The 21,035-nt window shown below is 44.3% G+C and overlaps 4 protein-coding genes across 7 annotated transcripts; 3 read left to right on the top strand and 1 right to left on the bottom strand.

The window, feature by feature from the left end:
* Positions 1–872: 872 nt before the first annotated feature.
* Positions 873–9,111, top strand: dhx57 (DEAH (Asp-Glu-Ala-Asp/His) box polypeptide 57). Of its 3 annotated transcripts, none has more exons than XM_070928733.1 (22): positions 873–1,014; positions 1,149–1,352; positions 1,466–2,373; positions 2,474–2,658; positions 2,778–2,899; positions 3,218–3,413; positions 3,588–3,712; positions 3,856–3,989; positions 4,091–4,145; positions 4,380–4,594; positions 4,672–4,788; positions 4,899–4,995; positions 5,468–5,641; positions 5,732–5,932; positions 6,153–6,429; positions 6,633–6,728; positions 6,833–6,916; positions 7,198–7,335; positions 7,422–7,496; positions 7,599–7,733; positions 7,819–8,019; positions 8,121–9,111. In XM_070928733.1, the coding sequence occupies exons 1-22, from the start codon at positions 917–919 to the stop codon at positions 8,262–8,264; spliced, it is 3,981 nt and encodes a 1,326-aa protein (XP_070784834.1). In that variant the 5' UTR covers positions 873–916; the 3' UTR covers positions 8,265–9,111. The 3 variants fall into 3 exon arrangements, with proteins under 3 accessions (XP_070784834.1, XP_070784836.1, XP_070784835.1); XM_070928735.1 differs by having other exon boundaries at positions 897–1,014; positions 1,466–2,337; positions 2,468–2,658; XM_070928734.1 differs by having other exon boundaries at positions 897–1,014; positions 2,480–2,658.
* A 136-nt stretch (positions 9,112–9,247) lies between these two features.
* LOC139305404 (small lysine-rich protein 1) lies at positions 9,248–9,949 on the top strand. Its single transcript, XM_070929374.1, has 2 exons — positions 9,248–9,358; positions 9,689–9,949. Exons 1-2 carry the CDS (start codon positions 9,248–9,250, stop codon positions 9,947–9,949), a joined length of 372 nt encoding a protein of 123 aa, XP_070785475.1.
* Positions 9,950–10,191: 242 nt separating this feature from the next.
* Positions 10,192–11,658, bottom strand: stmp1 (short transmembrane mitochondrial protein 1). Its single transcript, XM_070929160.1, has 3 exons — positions 11,530–11,658; positions 11,162–11,215; positions 10,192–10,758 (listed from the first exon to the last, which is right to left on the bottom strand). The coding sequence occupies exons 1-3, from the start codon at positions 11,542–11,544 to the stop codon at positions 10,687–10,689; spliced, it is 141 nt and encodes a 46-aa protein (XP_070785261.1). The 5' UTR covers positions 11,545–11,658; the 3' UTR covers positions 10,192–10,686.
* A 213-nt stretch (positions 11,659–11,871) lies between these two features.
* Positions 11,872–20,388, top strand: LOC139304800 (dynamin-1-like protein). Of its 2 annotated transcripts, XM_070928676.1 has the most exons (19): positions 11,872–12,007; positions 12,490–12,631; positions 13,161–13,207; positions 13,293–13,364; positions 14,064–14,150; positions 14,508–14,670; positions 14,845–14,965; positions 15,588–15,719; positions 15,881–16,087; positions 16,299–16,419; positions 16,559–16,714; positions 16,797–16,886; positions 16,991–17,083; positions 17,202–17,255; positions 17,574–17,654; positions 18,680–18,811; positions 18,909–19,018; positions 19,965–20,124; positions 20,223–20,388. In XM_070928676.1, exons 1-19 carry the CDS (start codon positions 11,906–11,908, stop codon positions 20,277–20,279), a joined length of 2,127 nt encoding a protein of 708 aa, XP_070784777.1. In that variant the 5' UTR covers positions 11,872–11,905; the 3' UTR covers positions 20,280–20,388. The 2 variants fall into 2 exon arrangements, with proteins under 2 accessions (XP_070784777.1, XP_070784778.1); XM_070928677.1 differs by lacking the exon at positions 17,574–17,654.
* Positions 20,389–21,035: the final 647 nt, after the last annotated feature.

Here is a 21,035-nt window from a genome sequence, read left to right as displayed (position 1 = left end):
TTGTAGCCACCAGCGCTGTGTGTCAGCCACCATCTCATTGCTCGCACTTGAACTGAAGTGCCACAACGAGCCGCCCCGCAGCTATGTGCGACTCTGTGTGCACTGCAGTGGATGAACAGTAGCTGCCTGCTCTGCCCGGGTCCGCAACTAGCAGCTCTGTCTCTGGTGTATCCAGGATTATTGGATACTCCCAGGGCTGAGCAGATGTATTCAAGCTATGTATTTTATGTCTCTGTTCACAGGTTGTTTGCTGCTATGAAAGGACACTGACTGTAGGTGAGTATACTTTGGCATGAGAGCAGTGTATTGTAAGCAATCCACGGTGTGTTGGTGGTGATACTTAGATTAGCTAGATTGCTTAAAAATGTGTTATCTGTGATGAAACTGTTCATGTTTTAACAGAGAAATGAGTGCAAGGAAGCGAGGTGGGAAGCCAAACAGGGGAGGGGGGAGATTTAACAAGCCAAGAGGAGGAGGAGGAGGAGGAGGTGGTGGTGGTGGTGGAGGTGGAGGTGGAGGTGGAAGTAGGAAAGGAGGAGCTCATCACTGGGATGACGACGATGATTTCAGCCTCGATTTTGGACCCTCTCGTTCCAGCAGGTATACATTTACAGTGAAGGAATCTATTATCAGATTTAAAATGTTGATGCTGATTTCCCCTCTTACCCTCGTCTCTCTTGCCCCTCCCCCTCTCTGTTTACCTGGCTTTGCCTCCAGACCTAGCAAAGGACGAGGCGGCGGTGGCAGCAGTGGTCGTGGTGGTGGCAGGGATGGAGGTCGAGGAAGGGGAGGTAGAGATAGAGACAGGGACGGCAGTGGCTATGGGAAGAGCATTGGCAAGGCTCTCCCAAGGTCCCTGGTGAGGACCAGAACGTCCCCAAAGCCAGGTGACGGCATCAGGCCAGAGGTGAGCAGCATGCCCTTGCAGAGGATCTTCATGACTAATGAGAACCAAGAACAACTCAAGGAGCTCCTGCGGGATCTGCAAACCCATGACTTTGATGAGCCATATGAGTAAGTACATTCTACTTAACATATGTGTGTTAAAAGAGACTAATTGGAATGCTTGAACATGGCAGTGTTTAGATTAAGTGATGTTTTTTTCCACTGCAAGTCTACATTAACTTGTATCATCCTCTCTGCCTCAGTGAATCTGGTTCAGATTATTCGGGGGCAGAAGAGAATGAGGAGGATTTCGATGAGTTGGACCACCGTGAGGAAGGCCAGTTTTGGGCCACTAATGATGAGCCTGTGGAGAGAGCAGAAAGCCCAGCATATGATCCAGAGTCTGATGATGAACGGCCCACCCCTGAACCTATCATCTCCTTATTTGCCATAGGAAAACTCTGCAGGTGATGTACAGTATTTATGTATTTATTTTATTGAAGATTTGTTTGTTTTAGTGTTTGGTGAATATTTTCCTGGTCTTCTAACCCTTTGTTTTCTCATCTTTGCTTTTGTGTAGGTATGGGTTTGACAGGGAGCGTGGCAAGCAGGCATTGGAGTCTTTTGGAGGGGAATTCGGCGCCACTTTGGAACAACTCCTCCACCAGGTTTTCAGTGAGCGCTACGGCCAGAAAGCAGTTTCCCCTAATGGTCTTGAAGGGGTGCCTATGGATGAGTGTTTGAGCCAGAGGCAGGAAGAGGCTCTGGCTCTAGCTGCCATATACGGTGATCGCTTCAGTGAGCGCATTGCCAATGCTGTCTGGACAGTAACCCTGGACCTCTCATTCCTCTCGGACGATGCTGCCAGGAATAGTGCGAGAGCCTGGAGTCGAGGTGGTGGGGGAGCTGTTAACATCCGTGATGTCTGCCGATTCTTCATGAAAGGGCAAGGCTGCCGGTTTGGGGACAAATGCAGGTTTAAGCACCAGCTCCCCACTAAAGGGAGACCTGGGGCTGGTTCCCCAGACCTGAACGGCCCGAGCCAGCCTGGTTTCAGCAGCTTTTCTCCTCCAGAGTATGAACTACAGGTCCGTTTCCCCAAAGGAAACCGTTACCCATTTCAGGCACCAATAGTTGCCTTCAGTACCACTGACGAGTCTGTCGGGGCTGCAGGGAGGCTCAGCGTGACTGAGAGATTGTTTGGAGAAGCGTTGGCTGCAGCAAAGAGCAGCGAGCCTGTTGTTTACACCCTGATCACCATATGTGAGGACGAAACTACCATGAAGGAACTGCTGGCTGTCGGCCATCACAAATACAGCACGCCGCCACCTGTTTTGGTGGTTCCTCCACCCTCTCTTTCCATAGCAAAGAGTAAGAGCGTGAGGAGCAATGCCTCTGAGGAAAGCAGGAGTAGTAGTAGTACCAGCAGCAGTAATCATACCAACAGTAGAAGGACTGCTCTACCTAACAACCAGAGACCCACAGATCGTGAGTTGACACGATTATTTACTTTCTATTATTTGTTGTCCCTATTTTCACCAAATAGAGATCTATGTGTATATGAGTCCCATCACCTCTGTCTTTAAAGTGAAAGAGATGGGAGAGGCAGAGGAGCTGGATGAGAGGGATGAGGAAGACGAGGACGAGGCCGTTCCAGTGGAGAGTGAGAGTTATGTCAATCTGAGGAAGAAGATGGTGAATAAGCACAACCTGAAGTTAGACAACCTACTGCAAGAAAATGGCAAGCTGTGCCGAGACTTTCACAAGAAACAGGTAAAAGAAACCAAATTGACCTTTTGTCTTTTACATTTTAATCTCCCTCTACATCCTCTCCAACATGATGTGTGTGTTTTTAATGCATTGCTGTTCCTACCATTCTTCTGTTCACCCAGTCATCGAGGCGTTTCAGGTCCATGTTGGATCAGAGGAGGAAGCTGCCAGCTTGGCAAGAAAAAGAAAACATCCTCGATCTGTTAGACCAGTGCCAGGTGCTGGTGGTCAGCGGGATGACTGGGTGGGTCACACAGGGCAGCATGAAGGATTGGCATGGTAGAAATGCTATTTATACAGACTTGATTTGGTTTGAAGAGTAGCAAAGTATTCTGTAAGGGACAAGGGTGTAACCTGCTTGTGGTGCTACATTCTGGTCCTCAGTACTTACTTACTATGTGACTATTGATTTTACAGCCTGTTGATGTGATTTTAAAATACGCTTTCCTTCCACGTTGTGTAGTGTAAAAACATGGCTGCATTTGTTTTGCGTAGCCTATTCTTACCTCTTTGTCACAGATAGGATTCTGTTTAATGTTTATTTTCTGCTGCTTCTCTGCAGGTGTGGTAAAACCACTCAGATCCCTCAGTTCATTCTGGACGCCACATTAAGTGGCCGAGCGGAGCAGGTGGCCAACATCATCTGCACTCAGCCACGCCGCATCTCTGCCATCTCCGTGGCCCAGAGGGTGGCGCAGGAGCGTGCAGAGTGTCTGGGCAACTCGGTGGGCTACCAGATCCGCCTGGAGAGTGTCAGGGTACGGGCACATATTTGACATGTTCATGCAGGATTTTAAGCCATCAGCTTTTAGTCACTGGGTCCAAAGGACTTCATATTATATGCAACATATTATGAGTCCTATCCTAAGTATATGTAGCCAAGCTTCATATTATATAAGGATTACTTCTACATCTCTACTCTCTCCTGTCAGACGTCTGCCACCAGACTGCTGTACTGCACCACAGGCGTGTTACTGAGGAGGCTGGAGGGCGAGGCAGACCTCAAAGGCGTCACACACGTTATTGTGGATGAGGTGCACGAGCGAACGGAGGAGAGGTGAGATTATGCAGATCACTTGCATATGGGACAGAAAGTGTGCATTCACGCTCTTCTTCATGCCTTTTGAGCTGTCGCTTAACAGCTTTGGTAATGTTTTTTTACTCACTGTCCATCTCTCTATTTCATCTTTTCTCTGTCAGTGACTTCCTGCTGTTGGTATTAAAAGATCTGATTGTGCAGAGGCCAGACCTGAAGATCATTCTGATGAGTGCCACACTTAATGCTAACCTCTTCTCTGAGTATTTTTACAACTGTCCTGCTGTTCACATACCGGGTAATTAGCCACTTTGAACATGATATGCACATTTCATGTTCAAGTCAAGATACCACCCTCCTTTTAGTTTTTTCCTACTCAGTGAATTTCTCTCATTGCAGGGCGTACTTTTCCCGTCGACCAGTTTTTTCTTGAAGATGCCATCGCTAAATCCCGGTAAGTACATCCTCCTTCACTCCAACAAATACTGAAGCAAACTCAACTTCCAAGTGTCGCCAAACAGGCCTGAGCCACACGACCTCCTCTCCACACGGAGCCCTGGAAAGACGACAGATCACACAAACAAACACACAGAGGGAAAGAGAGACAAGGACAACATACACTCAGGGGAGAGAGGGTGAGAGGAAGAGGTCCAGATCCAAAGCAACACAATTTTATTTGTTTTCCCAGCTATGTCATTGAGGATGGCAGCCCTTACATACGCTCAGGGAAACAGAATTCATCTTCCACAAGTGGACGAGGAAGCAAAGTAGATCCAAGGGGCATGGTGGATGACTTGGGTGATGACATGTGGAACTTCATGTCTTTCACCAAGAAGGATTTTGTCAAAGACTCTGTTCCAGACCAGCAGCTCAGCCTGCAGGAGCTCACGGTCAGATACAAAGGTGAGTTTAGAACAGGTATCATAAACTGAAGTGATCTGTTTATGCATAAATGTCACATTGTTTTGCTGTTGATGCAGATACTAAGAAGTCTGTGCTGAAGACCATTTCTGCAATGGACCTGGACAAGATCAACATGGACCTGGTGGAGAGCCTGCTGGAGTGGATTGTCGATGGTAAACACAACTATCCTCCAGGTAAGAACCCCCCATGTATACTCACTCTAATCGAGGTGAATTCAAGACTATAGAAGCTTCAGCGTGGACTGTCACTATGTTGGTGTAACCTTTCTGGTTTCTGTATCCAGGTGCAGTGCTTGTGTTTTTGCCAGGCCTGGCTGAGATCAAGGTGCTCTACGAGCAGCTCAAGTCCAACAGGATGTTCAACAACAGGGGCGCAAGCAGGTCTGTGTCTAAAGGAACTTCATATCCTGTTATTTTTCATGAGGGTTTAAGATTCATGCTCTGTGGTATTTTCTTTTTTTCTCCTCTCTGGGGCAAACATGAATTTCTTGATGCCTTTAAAACCAAAAAGTTGTAAACATAGAATCCTTAGTGGACTACAGGATTTTCAGAAATACACTTTTAATGAGTGCTCCGTTTCATCACTTCACTTGTTTACCGGGCATTTAAAATCATGATTTATTTATTTATTTTTTTACATTTGTGTTTTACTGATTTATATTTTGGTACATGGCAGTAAGCAAACCATATCATATTAGGGTGACAGAAGTAGAAACTATTACTAAGACACATTGTAGGAAGTCAAAAATAAGTTAAATAAGTAACTGTAATTAGTACGTACAATAGTAAAAGACCCAGTCCTTCTGCTGCTAGTCAAATGCTAACTAATGTGGATGTGCCTTCCCCTCGTTAGGTGTGAGGTGTACCCACTCCACTCGACCTTGTCCAACGAGGAGCAGCAGGCAGTTTTCAGCCGGCCCCCAGAGGGGGTCACAAAGATCATCATCTCCACTAACATCGCAGAGACCTCGGTAACTATTGACGACGTGGTGTATGTCATTGACTCCGGAAAGATGAAAGAGAAAAGGTAACCTCATTCAGCTAAAGTGAACAGATATTGTTATTTATTTATACTTTATTTGTTTTCATTATTTTTTTTCCTTGGTTAAATTTTCAGGTATGATGCATCTAAAAGCATGGAGAGCCTGGAGGACTCGTGGGTTTCTCGGGCCAACGCGCTGCAGAGGAAGGGTCGAGCAGGTCGCGTGGCCTCGGGGGTCTGCTTCCACCTCTTCACCAGCCACTGCTTCCAGCACCAGCTGGCTGAACAACAGCTGCCTGAGATCCAGAGAGTACCTCTGGAGCAGCTCTGCCTCCGGTAGATCCATCTGTTTGCTCTTTGCACAATGCCAACTTGCTTTGTTGTCTCTGGAAATGCAAATATCAGAGGTTTATGTGTGACATGGCTATTGGGATTTATGCTTGAAAGTGGAGGGGAAACTGGGCAATAGAGGGTCTTCTCTCCAGACAGGCCTTACATGTAGCACCATGTCAGATTTTAGGAAATGCAAAACAATATTTCCCCCTCTCTTCGACAGAATCAAGATCCTGGACGTGTTTGCCGAGCGGACACTGGAGTCTGTCTTCTCCAGGCTCATCGAGCCCCCAGCCATGGGAAGCTTGGATGCAGCCAAGCAGCGTCTGCGGGACCTGGGAGCTCTAACTGCAGATGAGAAGCTGACTCCGCTGGGCTACCACCTGGCCTGCCTGCCTGTCGACGTGCGCATCGGGAAACTCATGCTGTTCGGTGCCATCTTTCGCTGCCTCGACCCGGCACTCACCATCGCTGCCAGTCTGGCCTTCAAATCACCATTTGTAAGAAACCGCTCACCACTGTTGAGAGGCCTTATGTGTCACTTCTTGCCATCACAATGCTGATTTTAGGATCCTTGCCCAGCTACTCGATCTTTGTGTGTTGTTTTTTAACTGAGAAGAACTCGCATAATGATTATTAATCATCAAAAAGAGCTTATTCTATGGAAATACTTTCTGTATTTGGTCCTCTGTCTGTTTTCCAGGTGTCTCCATGGGATAAGCGGGAAGAAGCCAATGAGAAGAAACTGGCCTTTGCTCTGGCCAATAGTGACCATCTAGCTTTGTTACAGGCGTACAAGGTATTGACTGGACTTATCTTTGTGGAAACATAACGCAAAAAGTGTATTTATATGTATAAATGTTGACATATCTTTTCAAATGATGGATGTCCCCTCTCTTGCAGGGATGGTGCTGTGCTGCAAAGAATGGCAGCCAGGCTGGCTTCCAGTACTGCAGGGAGAACTTTCTCTCTTGGCGAGGCTTACAGGTGAGGCAGTGCTGTCTGAAGCGCCTAATCCAGTCTCTTCTACACTTGTCTAATGCTGTTCATGTAGAGTTCCTGAGCAGCGGGCCAGGGAGTATGGCAGTGTTTAGTTTGTGTTTTCTTTTTAAAAGTACCACTTCTGCAGTGGAACAGCTTCTTTTTTTCCCTTTCTTCTGAAGTTTAATTGTGTTTTAATTGTGTCTTTAGTTTGAAATAATTTAGAAAATGTATTTTTACCCAAGTCATACATTAAAAAAAAGAAATGTCTGTTGTGGCGTGTGCAGGAGATTGCCAGTCTGAAGAGGCAGTTTGCTGAGCTGCTGTCTGACATTGGCTTCATCAAGGAGGGACTGAGGGCCCGGATTATAGAGCGCATGTCCTCTAAAGGCACTGATGGTGTCATGGAGGCTACCGGCCCCGAGGTAACACACACACACACACAAGAATCTGATAATAATAATAATGTCAATAACTATAAATAATAACAATAAATGTTATTCCTTCCCAGGCTAACTTGAACTCCATGAACATCCGGCTGATGTCCGCCATGCTTTGCGCTGCCCTCTATCCCAATGTGGTCCAGGTGCATATTCATAGAAACTGAAGCCAGCGATAAGTATAAAACTGTCTCATACCTGCCATCTCTACTTGGCTTCACGGCCTGTGTTTTGATCCTTTGTTCCAGGTACGAGCTCCTCAGGGGAATTACAAGATGACCAGCAAAGGAGCGATGAAGATGCAGCCCAAAGCCAACGAGCTCCGCTTCATGACCAAGAACGACGGCTGCGTGCACGTGCACCCCTCGTCTGTCAACTACACGGTGAGATAAAAAGAGAAAAGACGCGGCCTTGTCTTCAGCAGCTAATCAGAGCGACAAGCCTCGTGACTCTTCTTTTGTGCTCCAGGTTCGTCACTACGACAGCCCCTACCTGGTTTACCACGAGAAGGTGAAAACCAGCCGCGTCTTCATCAGGGACTGCAGCATGGTGTCCGTCTACCCGCTGGTGCTGTTTGGAGGCGGCCAGGTCAACATGGAGCTGCACAAGGGAGAGTTTGTCATCTCCCTCGATGATGGATGGATCCGATTTGCTGCCTCTTCTCATCAGGTCAGGGATAGCAAGTAAAGAACTTTGCAAAATTACTGTGTAAGGCAAATGAAAGTACACAAATGAACTTGTAAATGTGTGTGTGTGTGTGTGTTACCCAGGTGGCTGAGCTGGTGAAAGAGCTGCGCTGGGAGCTGGACCAGCTGCTGGAGGACAAAATCAGGAACCCGAGCATGGACCTGTGCAGCTGTCCCCGCGGCTCCCGCATCATCCGCATGATAGTCCACCTCATCTCTACACAGTAGCTCTTCTACTGAACACACGGCTTTCACCCTTTTTGTCACCCTCAAGGGCTTAAAAGCATGGAGCTCTGCAGTAAACACGTCTTTCTGCTCGTGCATCACAGCCGCAAAGTGATTTAACATGTTACTCTGGTTAAAATTAGTACTGTATCTATCAGAGACAGATGAGCAGATTCTGTACCTCTGGTGGAGGTACAGTCACCTCACCACCCTGCTGCCCCCTGACTCTTAGTATCAATTTATATGAAAAACAAAGCTATTATTTTGTTGCTACATTAGAAGCTTTTTAAAGCAAATTCTGCCTTTAAGGAAAAGTATGGCTCTATGCAGGTGATCCACAAACCTCCATCCTTGTTTTTGCTGGAATAAAACTCTTCTTGCTATTTTCACAAGTCTTATTTTTCACACTTATGACATGATATTTTTAGATGCCATGCTACTACTGTATGTGCAGTAAATTGGCACGCAGGTGATTGTTGAATTTGATATCATTTGTTTGCAGTGCGTATTTATTTGGGGTTGTGTGCGTCTTGCTCACAACGGAGAAGTTTCTTGGGTCCATATTGGATGTCTCATTCTCACTGTGACTGCATACTTGTTATGGTTGTTAGTATTTATTTGTGGTGCATGATTGAGAGATCCAAGAGCTTCTGCATGGTACTCGGCTGTTTTACATTTACTGAATGTATTTAAATGTTACAGTGATGTCAAAAATACATTTTCACAATGTGAATGCAAGGGCTTCTTACATCAGGAGAATTTGGTAAGAATTACCAAAGAATTTTAAAGTGTATTGTCTTAACAGGTGATGGAATTCCACTGCACTAAAAAATAAAAAAAAGCAAAGATAGCTGTTGGCTTTTATTTGAATTAGAACAGACATTTGCCTTTTGCTCTTATCTCTCGTGTTGTGTATGAAGCCGAGCCGTGTTTTGGATGCAACAAAAGAATTTACAGGCTTGCTTAAGAGGCCAACCCCTTCATTCATGAGCGAGCCTGCTCTGTCTCTACGACAACAGGACATAAACAAATGGGGTATCACTGTCCCAGTTGAAGCCATCCAGTTGCCACTTACAACAGTGCCAAGTCCAGAACTGGTAAGACAAATGTATATATTTTTAATTTGTGACAATTTCAAGCGCTGAGGCTGTTTTAAGAAAGCACTTTATGTACTACCTGGCTGTTAAATCATCTTGTTTATCTGAAAAAATGTATGTACTGTGTACTGTTTATTATAGCATGCTTCTGTGTTTGTATCTCATTTTACAGATGGGTAAATAATCTCATCATATTGGAAGTGACGTTGACATCTTTCACCATGGTAAAGTATACGCAACATTAATGACTATCTGAACTATTCAATATAGTCAAAGTAGAAGAACCAAACCTAAATGCAATAAACCACTTTTTTTCAATTTTCATCAAAGCCAACTAAATCCAGGAAATCAAGGTCCCACAGTTCTAGGCCCACCAAGAAGACTGGGAGTCCAAAAACGCCCAAAAAGAGGTCCTCTAGTGCCAAATCCACCAAGACAGAGGTGGACATCCTCAGCCCAGCAGCCATGGAGAATGTCTACTACATTTCTCACAATGCTGTGGACTGTCTGGAGTTCAGAGGCTTTGGGTGGCCACATTCGAAGAAAAAGAAGAAAAAGAAGAAAGGAACTAAACGGAAGAAGAAAAAGTAGATTTTTGCCAAAACTAAGTGAATTTATCCCCTTTTTGGTTTAAGTGATAGTAAAATTGAAATGCCTTGCTAATGGCACCATCTGGTGGATACATTTCCAATGACAACCCAAGTAAACCATGTTTTGACTGCTGGAACCAGTGCAATGCAGCAATATGGATGGGTTTAGTTTCTCCTTCCACAAATTCATACAGGGCTGCAAAATTGTGCCAGTAAAATTAAACTTCAGTCATGAGGCAAAGATTCATTATCAACAACTTTATTGTAAGTTGAGTGATTCAGAATTGTGTTGGCAGTTGTTGTTGATAAGCTATAAGCTTGTGAATGAAAATCTTTAAACAACACAGAAGAGCAATTGCACGCTCTATTAATATTCACTTTGAAGAACATTATGTACACTTGATGTATAATTAATGAACGCCATGTGTAAGTTAAGACACCACAGTGCATCCCAGAAAGGGCCAGCCAAAAGTGCCATGATACTGGACTTCCCACTAGTTTGTTGTTTAAATCCCGTCTTTACACAATTTATCTTATAAAAATAGGCTACAATGAGAACATGCCTATAAAACTAAGGGAAGAAACAAATGCGGTTCCAGGCACTGTTAATATTCTCATACATATTTTACATTTTCAATCCTTTTATCAAATGTATGCTCATCATACCATAACCATATCAAATAAATAGTTTCTCTCCAGAGTCCATCTGTTCTTGCTTGCAACATGGTCCCGCTTTGCTCACTCTGGGGGCTTCTTCTTGGCCTCCACGTCTTTCTTGAAGGCATCAATTTTCTTGGCTATGTTGGGAACCTAGAAAGAGCAGTACAGTTGATACAATCAGCTACACCTATACAGTTGCCAGTTTATTAGGTACACCTAGCTAAAACTAATGTCAACAGTCAATAATCAGTTTTTGTTGCAACTATTTTGGCGTTCACTTTAAAAATTGTATTGCATTATACTAAGAGGTGTCTTTACTATTTCATCCACCCTATTTGTATCAATAAGGATGGCTTTACTATTGATCATAAAGTTGAATGTGCGTCGTTGGGGGGGAATCAATAACTCCTGCAGCACCTGAACAGACACCCATGGTTTGTCCGCTGGAGGGCGTGGTACAGATGGGTCCGTGTGACAAGCAGATAACTTCACCAACTCGCTGAATGCAAATTATGAACGTTTAAAAATAAAGACAAAACTCCAACAAACTTACATCATAGTTTTGAGCCAGGTACATCCCCACAACATTCCCCAAGGTAAAGCCAGCCTGGAAGACAAAGAACAAATGTCATTCAAGGCCGAAACATCTGACTTACTGACAAAGTAACATCTCCTAAATTTCATGCTAACGTTAATTTAAGTGACTTCCATGAGGTGACGTGTTTAACTGTTAGCTGTTTAGTGGGTGACACATACTTTTCAGACTTGTATACAAATGTTGAAGAAGAGACTTTCAATTAACATCGCCAAGACTTTTGACAGCAAATTACCATTAACGTTATACTAACACTTTAGCTAGCTAGTTTCGCATCTCTCAGCATCCAGGCAAACGCCGATGTTGATAACGTCAGTTAAACTCACCAGGAACTGTAGCATGGTGGAATAACGAAGGACTGGTGACAGCAGACTAACTTTCTGACTTAAAATCAGGCAGTAAGTGAAAGGTTAGAGGGAGGAAGTCAACCAATCTACACGGCTAACGTAGCTAGCCCGTCATCAACAATACGTATACGCATGCGCGAGAAAACTATCGCGTTATTTTCCGGAGCACGTGTACTGGTAGTCTTTTCCTCAGTCTGAGCTATAGTTGTTCCCTGCTGGAGAACTACATCTCCCAACACAATCTATCATCCATCCAGTGGGTGGTGTTGCAATGGTGGTGTCGGTGGGACATTGAATGACTTTGGCTCCATCACGAAAATAGCTGGTTTATTCATTTAATTCATAAACCGCGAGCATGGAGGCTCTTATCCCCGTAGTAAACAAGCTCCAAGATGTCTTCAACACAGTGGGAGCGGACATCATACAGCTGCCGCAGATAGCAGTAGTGGGGACTCAGGTAAAATGCTCTGTGTGCATTTTGTGATATAGCGACTGTCATGTTAGCTAGGTAACCTTGTCTTACCACAATGCATGCACAAATAGAGGTAGCATTATTAGAAGACATGTAGCTACATTAAGAGCAATAATAGTCAGATACCGAAATGAATTGAGGCTACACAGAGGCCTTTGTAGACCCAGGCAGGTGTGCTAAAGACACACTGCCAATCTCATTGCAAAGTCTGCACTGGCACTGGCAGTGGAATCTATTTCGATCATCTTCAGTCAGTGCTATTTTAACACTAACGTTAAGCTCTCAGCCAAAACCAGGTCGTAGCTTGAGGAAAAGACAGGTGCAATTAGCTGTGCTGGCTGCAGCCCTGATCCAGCATGGTTCCCTATGAGGGATATGCTGGATCTGGTGTGTTGAATCAGAGAGTAGACTTTGTCCCTGGTTTATGCCCCCTAACTCTTGTCTGTATCTGTGGTTTGTGTCTCCAGAGCAGTGGGAAGAGCTCAGTGCTGGAGAGCCTGGTGGGCAGGGACCTGCTGCCCCGTGGGACTGGTGTTGTGACCAGGCGACCTCTCATCCTCCAACTGGTCCATGTAGACCCCGGAGATGCGAGGAAGATTGATGAAAGTGGTAAGCACCAAAATCCTCTAATCTCAACTAATAAGTCCTCTGTAGTGTTTGAATTTTGCTTCAGTCCTTTGTATGTTGTGTCAGGATTCTTGAATACAGTACAAATCATTATTTTAGGCTAATAACAACACATGAAGGGGACAGGCCCATCATTTGTTTTGCCCCGCATAAAAAAAATATCATACAATTTGCTCAGTATACAACCCCCAGTTTTAAAGTCTTTGTCACTGTCTTTCTAATCACTTGCAGATGCCAGCGTGTAACAAGGCACTGTGCTTCACAGAGGTGCATTTTTCAGGTGTCTCCACATTTAATAACCTGGATTAGTTTCTTAGTCCTGTTCCCTCCTCCTCAAAGTCACACCTGTAATTCCAGCTGCTTTATTTACCGGACCAGAAACTGTCATTAGGCGTCGACCCTCATGTTAGCCGTGCTTTCTTAGCCTCCTGCACAGACTAGTTGTCTATTAAGTGGTAACAGCTAACACCTGCTATAACTGTAACTCATGCTGTTTTATTGTTTTTCACAGGCAGAGAAGGTGAAGAGTGGGGCAAGTTTCTGCACACAAAAAACAAGGTATAAATGTTAAGACAAAATGTTGAATGAATACTCTTGGTCCTGGCTTGTCTTTATGTATATTTTTTTATTTCTCTTTTTGCAGATCTACACAGATTTTGATGAAATCAGGCAAGAAATTGAAAATGAAACGGAGCGAGTATCAGGGAATAATAAGGTGAGACATGGATGGATGGGTCATTCTGTACATTTTCAAACAAAAGAATCGTAGAAAGGAAAGACAAAAACAAAACTCTCAAGGACCTTATGCGCAATCAAAAGCTGCAGAGCACAGAAGATATTTGATCTTCAGGTGAGAGCATGGGATAGACAGAAGGATTTTGTTTGATGAACGGTGGGATGGAGGAGATCTGATCTAATTAGGGGATCTTAGATAATAAGAACATATTCAAAGTTACACGTGTAAGAGCACTAACTCCTGTAGAAATGTATTCCTTCCTTCTTATGCCAGTTAAAAAACTAGGCACACATTCTGGGCTGGCTGCGGGTGAACCAGGGATTACTGACTAACACATGTAGACAGAGAATTCAAATAATCCAGACGCAAGGAGATGAAAGCATGCAGTACATAAGTTGAGAATGGGAGTAAAGGCTTGACTTGGGATATAGCCCTGATCTGAGGAAACTGGATTACGCCAACGTTTTTTTTTGGCATACAGAGTGGCGATACTCCCACTCTTAGCTAATTGTGTTACCCTCTCCTAGCCATGCCAGGCTAGCTAGCCATAGCAGACACCTAGTAGAAAAAAAAAAAAGATTGAATTGAATTTTTTAAAACATATTTTCATATATGTTGTGTGAAACAGTGCTAAGCTGTTAGATACACAGTTACACATCTATTCTTGTCCCTCTGCAGGGGATCAGCGATGAACCCATTCATCTGAAGATATTCTCTCCTCACGTTGTCAACCTCACACTGGTGGATCTGCCAGGAATCACTAAGGTAACGCATGCTGTACTTCCTAATTCCTACTCCCCAAGACAAGGCTTTGGTCATCTCGTACCCCTGGGGAAATTTGTTACGCCTAAAAACCAAGCGTTACCAGATATGTATGTGGTCGCTTGTGTTAATTTCCCTGTCAGGCCGATGCTTTTGTGTATTTCATATTTGAAGACTGCAGGGAATTAGGAACTCATTGTTGATGCTTTCTAAGCCTGCTGTCAAAGCCCAAGTGTGTGCAGGCTTTGATTCCATCCTCCCCTCAGGTTGAACATGTGTGAAATCCCCCCGCTGTAGGTTCTAATGAATCAAACAGAGATGTGCTGTGTCTTTTCTTTTAATTGGCACTGCCCCCTTCAGGTGCCTGTGGGTGATCAACCTAAGGACATTGAGGTTCAGATAAGGGATCTAATCCTGAAGCACATCTCCAACCCAAACTCCATCATCCTGGCTGTCACTGCGGCTAACACCGACATGGCCACCTCGGAGGCCCTCAAGGTGGCCCGGGAGGTCGACACTGACGGTAAGAAAAGTGAAAGAAAGACCAAAACCATTATGATAATCCGATTTTATTTTGTGTGAATCAACCTTTATTGGCAGACTTTTCACCATTAATTGTGACAAAATGGTAAAAATGATAAATAGAAGACTTGTGTTGGTAGCAGTTAAAGTGATATGAATGAATGTAACTCACCAGGCAGGAGGACGCTGGCTGTGGTGACCAAGCTGGACCTGATGGACGCTGGCACTGATGCTATGGACGTACTGATGGGCAGAGTCATTCCTGTCAAACTGGGCCTCATTGGAGTAGTCAACAGGTCTGGTCTGCAAAACTACATTTACTGTATCGGATATACTATGAAAGAATCCATTACATTATTGTAGACATGAGCGTGTATTAATGGAGACGAGAGGCTCAATAGAGAGCGGAGATGAGTGTAATACATTTGTAATGTTGGTATTAAAGGCAGATACACCAATATCTATTGTCTATAAACTGCCAGCTGTAAATCCATTATCATTCACTTTAGTTTCATGAACATCAATAAACATTACAGATACAGTATCATGATATACAGTACAAATACGAGCCTTCATTTACAGTATAATCCTTTTACCTTTATTTCTTTCATTCTGTGAATTTGTAAATTGCAGTTTTTTAGTTTTAATTGCTTTTTTATAACAGTCTTTGTTTTTTATTTATTATATCTTGTTTTTCTACTTCTGTCTCTATTGCACTATCCTGTATGCAGCTGTAACAATGCAAATTTCCCCGCTGAGGGATTAATAAAGGATTATCTGATCTTATTCCATAAGAATATAAGATATCATGATATATACATGTAGATATTTGTAAGATTGTTTTCCCACATATCCTGACATTTATTTTTAATTTCCTGTGGACTAACTGTTGGTGTATTATTGTGTTTAAACTTTTAGGAGCCAGCTGGACATCAACAATAAGAAGTCTGTGGCTGATGCCATTCGAGATGAGCATGCTTTCCTACAGAAGAAATATCCGTCTCTCGCCAACAGAAATGGAACCAAATACCTGGCCAGAACCCTCAACAGGTAAATGTGATCATGAATATTATTATATACATACTTTGAAAACCCTCGTGCCTCTATGGGTGTAAAGCATCAGCAAAACAGAGATGTTTAGCTTGACCAACCACAGCTCAGAATATAATTTTACACATCTGCATTAAAACCCTTCCCTGCCATGATGTCAGGTTACTGATGCATCACATCCGAGACTGTCTCCCTGAGCTGAAGACACGGATCAACGTCCTGGCAGCCCAGTACCAGTCCCTGCTCAGCAGCTACGGCGAACCCGTCGAAGACCAGAGCGCCACCTTGCTCCAGCTCATCACCAAGTTCGCCACAGAGTACTGCAACACCATAGAGGGCACGGCCAAATACATCGAGACGGCAGAGCTGTGAGTACCGGCCTTTTCTCCGCTCTGCCACACGGTGTTGCTGTTGGTCCAGCGCAGTGAGAATGAGCAAAACAACTGCATTGGTTTCATCATTTAATGTGATACAACTTGTAAGTTGAGGCACGCACGGCCTCTGTGAAGGAAGGGCTGACAGCAGAGTATGCCACGGGCTTCACATCACAGCTAATATCCCCCCGCTGCTATTTTTCAGGTGCGGTGGAGCCAGAATTTGTTACATATTCCACGAGACTTTTGGCAGAACATTGGAGTCTGTGGATCCTCTGGGAGGACTCAGCACCATAGACATCCTAACAGCCATAAGGAACGCAACAGTGAGTGCTGCTGCATTATCTCATAAAAGTGACATCATTAGGGGCACTGGGGTTTCTCCTGTTCTACTCTGTTGCTTTTGTTGTTTGCTCTGGTTAATAATTGCTAACCTGCAGCTCCCTCCTTCCCCCCCAACATCAGGGCCCGCGTCCGTCCCTGTTTGTACCCGAGGTTTCCTTCGAGCTGCTGGTGAAGAAGCAGGTGAAACGCCTGGAGGAGCCCAGTTTGCGCTGCGTGGAGCTGGTCCACGAGGAGATGCAGAGGATCATCCAGCACTGCAGCAACTACAGCACGCAGGTGATCAGCTCTGCCAAAGAAGGAGCATCACATCTTTCCCCTCGCACACTGACGTTTACATTCAGAACGATTTCTCCTGCAGGAGCTGCAGAGATTCCCTAAACTACACGAGGCCATTGTGGAAGTCGTCACCTCCCTCCTGAGGAAGAGACTGCCAATCACCAATGAGATGGTACCACCGCATTCATCACCTGCATTATCTCTTAGGCTGCAGTGTTCAATGAGAAGCTGAACCAGAACATTTGATTGATAAGTTGTCCTCTCTTCTTGTCATAGGTGCATAACTTGGTTGCAATAGAGCTGGCCTACATCAACACCAAACATCCAGACTTTGCAGATGCCTGTGGGGTCTTGAATAACAATATAGAGGTCTGTACTCATAACAAAACATCCTAAAATACCTACATTTTTTTCTACCAGAAGTAGAATAACTTTCAGTATGTATTTTTCAGTAAATGAGCTCACATACTTGCCTTGTGTTTTGTAGGAGCAAAGGAGAAACAGGATGAGAGAGCTTCCCACCGCAGTGCCCAGGGATAAGGTAAAAGAAACAACCTTTATTTTGAAATATAGTAACAGCAGCTCATCCATCTGCAGTGTCCTGAATATAAAGGGGACTTGTGCAGTGTTAATCACTCATAGCACTACAGGATGAGGATCTGTGAACCGAATGCCTCGGATAATTTCCATCGAGGAATTTTATTCCACATCTTGTCTCTCCTTCTCAGAAAGTCTCCTCTCTTCCCCTCAAATGACTTTCGACTGCCAGCCTCTTTTCCTCTGTCTTTCCACATTTCTTCTCAGTGCTTTATTTTTCTCTCTCTCTCTCTCTCCATTCCTGCTCTCATATTCCTGCTAGTCTGTTGGCAAAGGCCCGTCTGGCCCAACTGTGGTTTCTGGCGAGCCCCTTGCGTCTGGAGCAGACATGGACGGTGCCAAGGTGGGCACGTACGCAGCTCGCTGGCTCTGTGCGGGGCTGGCTGTGGGGCATGGATGGATGGATGTGTGGGTGGATGGGTGGATGGATGGATGGGCATGAGCTGCTGGCATGCACTCTGATCTTTGTCTGCTGATGCCATGCTCTTGTTTCGCTCTGCCTCAGCCTGTGTGGACTTGCACTAACAACTGTTGTGTTTCCTGCAGAGTTTGTTTCCCCAAAGTTGGTCCACCTGTCTCACAGAAAATGCCTTCCTCTCCCTCTATTTCCTTTTCCAGCCTCGTAACACTTTGGTTGTCCTGTTTGTTGTCCTTTAGTTTATAGGAATTGTGTGACAATGGAAATACTACCACAGTGCACCATCTACTTACGCCTGTTTGGTCTGTAAGTGCATATTTTAGGAGAATGAAGATGTTTTTTTAGCCCTGCTAACGGCATGTCTCTAGATATGGCAATCCGTTAGTCGGTCCACCACTTTGGTCTGCACTGAAATATCTCCACAACTATTGAATGGATTGCCATAAAATTAGCACAGCCTTTCATGTTCCCCTCAGGATGAATTATAACTTTGAAATCTCTTAACGTTTTATCTACCACCATTATCAGGTAAAACTTTTAATTTGTCCAATAGTTTGGTTTATGACTTAATTCCTGTAGAGCTAATAACATAATTTGTGTTTAATGCTAATTAGCAGATGTTAGCTTGGTGGCTTAAACATAAAACCTGCTTTATATCAGCATTTTACAATTGTCATTGTGAGCATGTGGGCAGGTTCACTTCCTTCCTCTCAGAGCAGTGGCTGTACTATGCCTAGTTATGAATGTTTAGCTTCAAGTTCCTATAATGCCTATTTGACTTAGCTCTACTGCATATGAACCAGTCCTGGTCATTATGCGACATACCCTAACCATCGTTTCCCTGTGAACCCTAATGACAAGCGAAGGCAGCTGCTCTAATAATTTAGTGGCCTGGGTGGTGTGATGACAGTTAATATTTCTTCATTTTCCTTCTCTTCCTGGCTCCTCAGGCCCCAGCAGCAGGGCCTCAGAGCGAGCAGGACGGCACTGGGAACTGGAGGGGGATGTTGAGGAAAGGCGAGGAAGCCCCTGGCTCTGGACCTGGAAGCCCCCTTAAAGGAGCTGTCAACCTGCTTGATGTGGTAACTAAACACAAGCCTATCAGCGTGCCCCATTATGAAGATGACAGTATTTTTCAGTGAACGACTGAATCAAACATGGTCTCCCTTTCTCTTCAAGCCTGTGCCGGTTGCCAGGAAGCTGTCGTCACGTGAGCAGCGGGACTGTGAGGTCATCGAGCGCCTCATCAAGTCTTACTTCCTCATCGTTCGCAAGAATATCCAGGACAGGTAGGCCAGCTATTCTGTTGATTTTCTATATATTTTACTGTCAACAAATTCCATGAAAAGACCAAAACCAACAATGAATTGATCCAGCTAACAAGTATTGTGTGTGTAGCCAAAATGTGGTGTAGCTCATTCCTCTGTGCCACAGCACTCCATTGTTGTCCAAAAGCTATTAAAAACACATCAATGAGCCACACTGTTACATCTTCCTTCATTACCTTTAACAGGGGCACTGTTTTATTTCACTGTTTATTTTGAGTCTATGCCACATATACCATCCTGCTGCCGTGAGTACTCACTAATGCAACAAATGTGTATCAATCCGTGACTGAAAATAGTCCCCAACAAATGTAGTATTTACTCCCATTTGAGTTACATTTGCTAAAAACTACAGTGCCCAGCTGTTTTAGCAAATTATTGATCTTTTTAAAAAGATGAAGCTATATATTTTGGAACTGCTTGTAAAGATTTATGTCAGCAGGAACCAGTGGGCTTGAGGCTATGATCAATAGACAGGATAGGCATGTAGAAAAATATAGAGTATTATCCTTTAAGATGTCTCCTTTTCGTCTTGAAAATGTTTTCTCACTAGGGGTGTAACTTAAACCTAACCCCGCCATTACAGTCATAGCATTTAGCAATTAACTGTTAAAAACCACGGCTGCTGTGACATAATCAAGTTACATTTGTTGTGTGATTTGTTCCTCTTTTCCATCCTACCGAAGTGGATCTTTTGCTGTTGGAGTGTAGGGCCCCCTAGAGCTCTATAGGGATAAACATATTGTATTTAACTCGTAACTCGTACTACGACAGCTCGATACTTCGACAGGCACGCCCACCTGGTGGGTCAAACTCGAGCCTCTCCATCTGGGGGACAACACAATCACCAGGCCATCTTGCCTCCTTGTTCTCAACCATCTGTTCGGCCTGTTTCCTCTCTCCACCGCAGTGTGCCGAAGGCAGTGATGCACTTCCTGGTCAACCATGTGAAGGACAGCCTCCAGAGCGAGCTCGTTGGCCAGCTGTATAAATCTGGCCTCCTCAATGATCTGCTGACTGAATCGGAGGACATGGCCCAGCGGCGCAAGGAGGCCGCTGACATGCTACAGGTAACAGACTCCTACCTTGAAGTGTCTAGTTCTCCTAGATGAATTGAGGGTCCTTTATCAGTCATTTCATTGTTTTGTTTGTTTTGTCTGGTCCACAGGCTCTGCAGAAAGCCAGCCAGGTGATCGCTGAGATCAGGGAAACACATCTGTGGTGAAATAATCAACAAAGGGAGCTGAACCTGTTATCTCCTCATCTTGCCTAAAGGGCCGACGCTCCATGCACTCATCATGTCTCAACATGAAGTTGTGGATTTGCAACCATGAAAATGCACTGTTCTGATCCCTGCTCAGATGTACAGTAGGTATCATATTGGCTCACACGCTAACTGAAAGAAGTGTAAGTTGATTTAAGTTATTTAAAATGCTTCGTGTTCTTGAGTATATGAAAATGCACTGCCTCTGTTAAGCTAATGTTCAAGGTAAGATTTTAGAAACTGTAGCCGCCACCCTCGGCTCCTGGAGGCAAAGTACTTTTCATTTTTTGACAGACTGTGGTTAACCAGAATGGAAATGGACTTTTGTGTGAGGTGGAAATGAAAGTTTTGATCCCATTTTGGCAATTCCACAAAGCATTTCTTGCAAATGTTTTGGCTCCAGGTTATAAAAAATGAAAAAATATCATTCATCTCCTCCTCTGCAGCCTTTTCATTTAGGAGTAGCTGTCATGTGTCAGAAACCAGTGAACCTCAGAAGTCACAGCAGGGATTGGTTCACTGAATTATAATACAGAAGTCGTTCCTGACTTGCAGCAAATGTTAGTCCTCTTGTCACCTGTGTACATAATCACTTTACTTTTTGCACTCTTGTCGCCACACTGTACTGTATAGAAATCCACCAACGTGACACTGTATTGCCACCAGAATCGTTATTTATTAATGTGTTATTTAAGTGTGTGGATAATGTAATGAGCA

The sequence above is a fragment of the Enoplosus armatus genome, chromosome 22 (assembly GCF_043641665.1).
Source record: "Enoplosus armatus isolate fEnoArm2 chromosome 22, fEnoArm2.hap1, whole genome shotgun sequence".
NCBI classification, from domain to species: Eukaryota; Metazoa; Chordata; class Actinopteri; order Centrarchiformes; family Enoplosidae; genus Enoplosus; species Enoplosus armatus.
The sequence above is the reverse complement of the archived record's forward strand: the minus strand, read 5'-3'. Positions and strand labels throughout refer to the sequence as shown.

What these genes read in the sequence shown, in the direction of transcription:
- dhx57 (XM_070928733.1), top strand. Translation starts at nt 917, where the DNA reads ATGCCCTTGCAGAGGATCTTCATGACTAATGAGAACCAAGAACAACTC. An exon ending in CACGAGCGAACGGAGGAGAG is followed by an intron (nt 3,713 to 3,855) that starts GTGAGATTATGC and finishes TTTCTCTGTCAG; the next exon opens with TGACTTCCTGCTGTTGGTAT. An exon ending in TCTATCCCAATGTGGTCCAG is followed by an intron (nt 7,497 to 7,598) that starts GTGCATATTCAT and finishes CCTTTGTTCCAG; the next exon opens with GTACGAGCTCCTCAGGGGAA.
- LOC139305404 (XM_070929374.1), top strand. Translation starts at nt 9,248, where the DNA reads ATGAGCGAGCCTGCTCTGTCTCTACGACAACAGGACATAAACAAATGG. An exon ending in CAGTGCCAAGTCCAGAACTG is followed by an intron (nt 9,359 to 9,688) that starts GTAAGACAAATG and finishes TTTTCATCAAAG; the next exon opens with CCAACTAAATCCAGGAAATC.
- stmp1 (XM_070929160.1), bottom strand. An exon ending in ACCTGGCTCAAAACTATGAT is followed by an intron (nt 10,759 to 11,161) that starts GTAAGTTTGTTG and finishes TGCTCTTTCTAG; the next exon opens with GTTCCCAACATAGCCAAGAA.
- LOC139304800 (XM_070928676.1), top strand. Translation starts at nt 11,906, where the DNA reads ATGGAGGCTCTTATCCCCGTAGTAAACAAGCTCCAAGATGTCTTCAAC. An exon ending in GAGTATCAGGGAATAATAAG is followed by an intron (nt 13,365 to 14,063) that starts GTGAGACATGGA and finishes GTCCCTCTGCAG; the next exon opens with GGGATCAGCGATGAACCCAT. An exon ending in TACATCGAGACGGCAGAGCT is followed by an intron (nt 16,088 to 16,298) that starts GTGAGTACCGGC and finishes GCTATTTTTCAG; the next exon opens with GTGCGGTGGAGCCAGAATTT.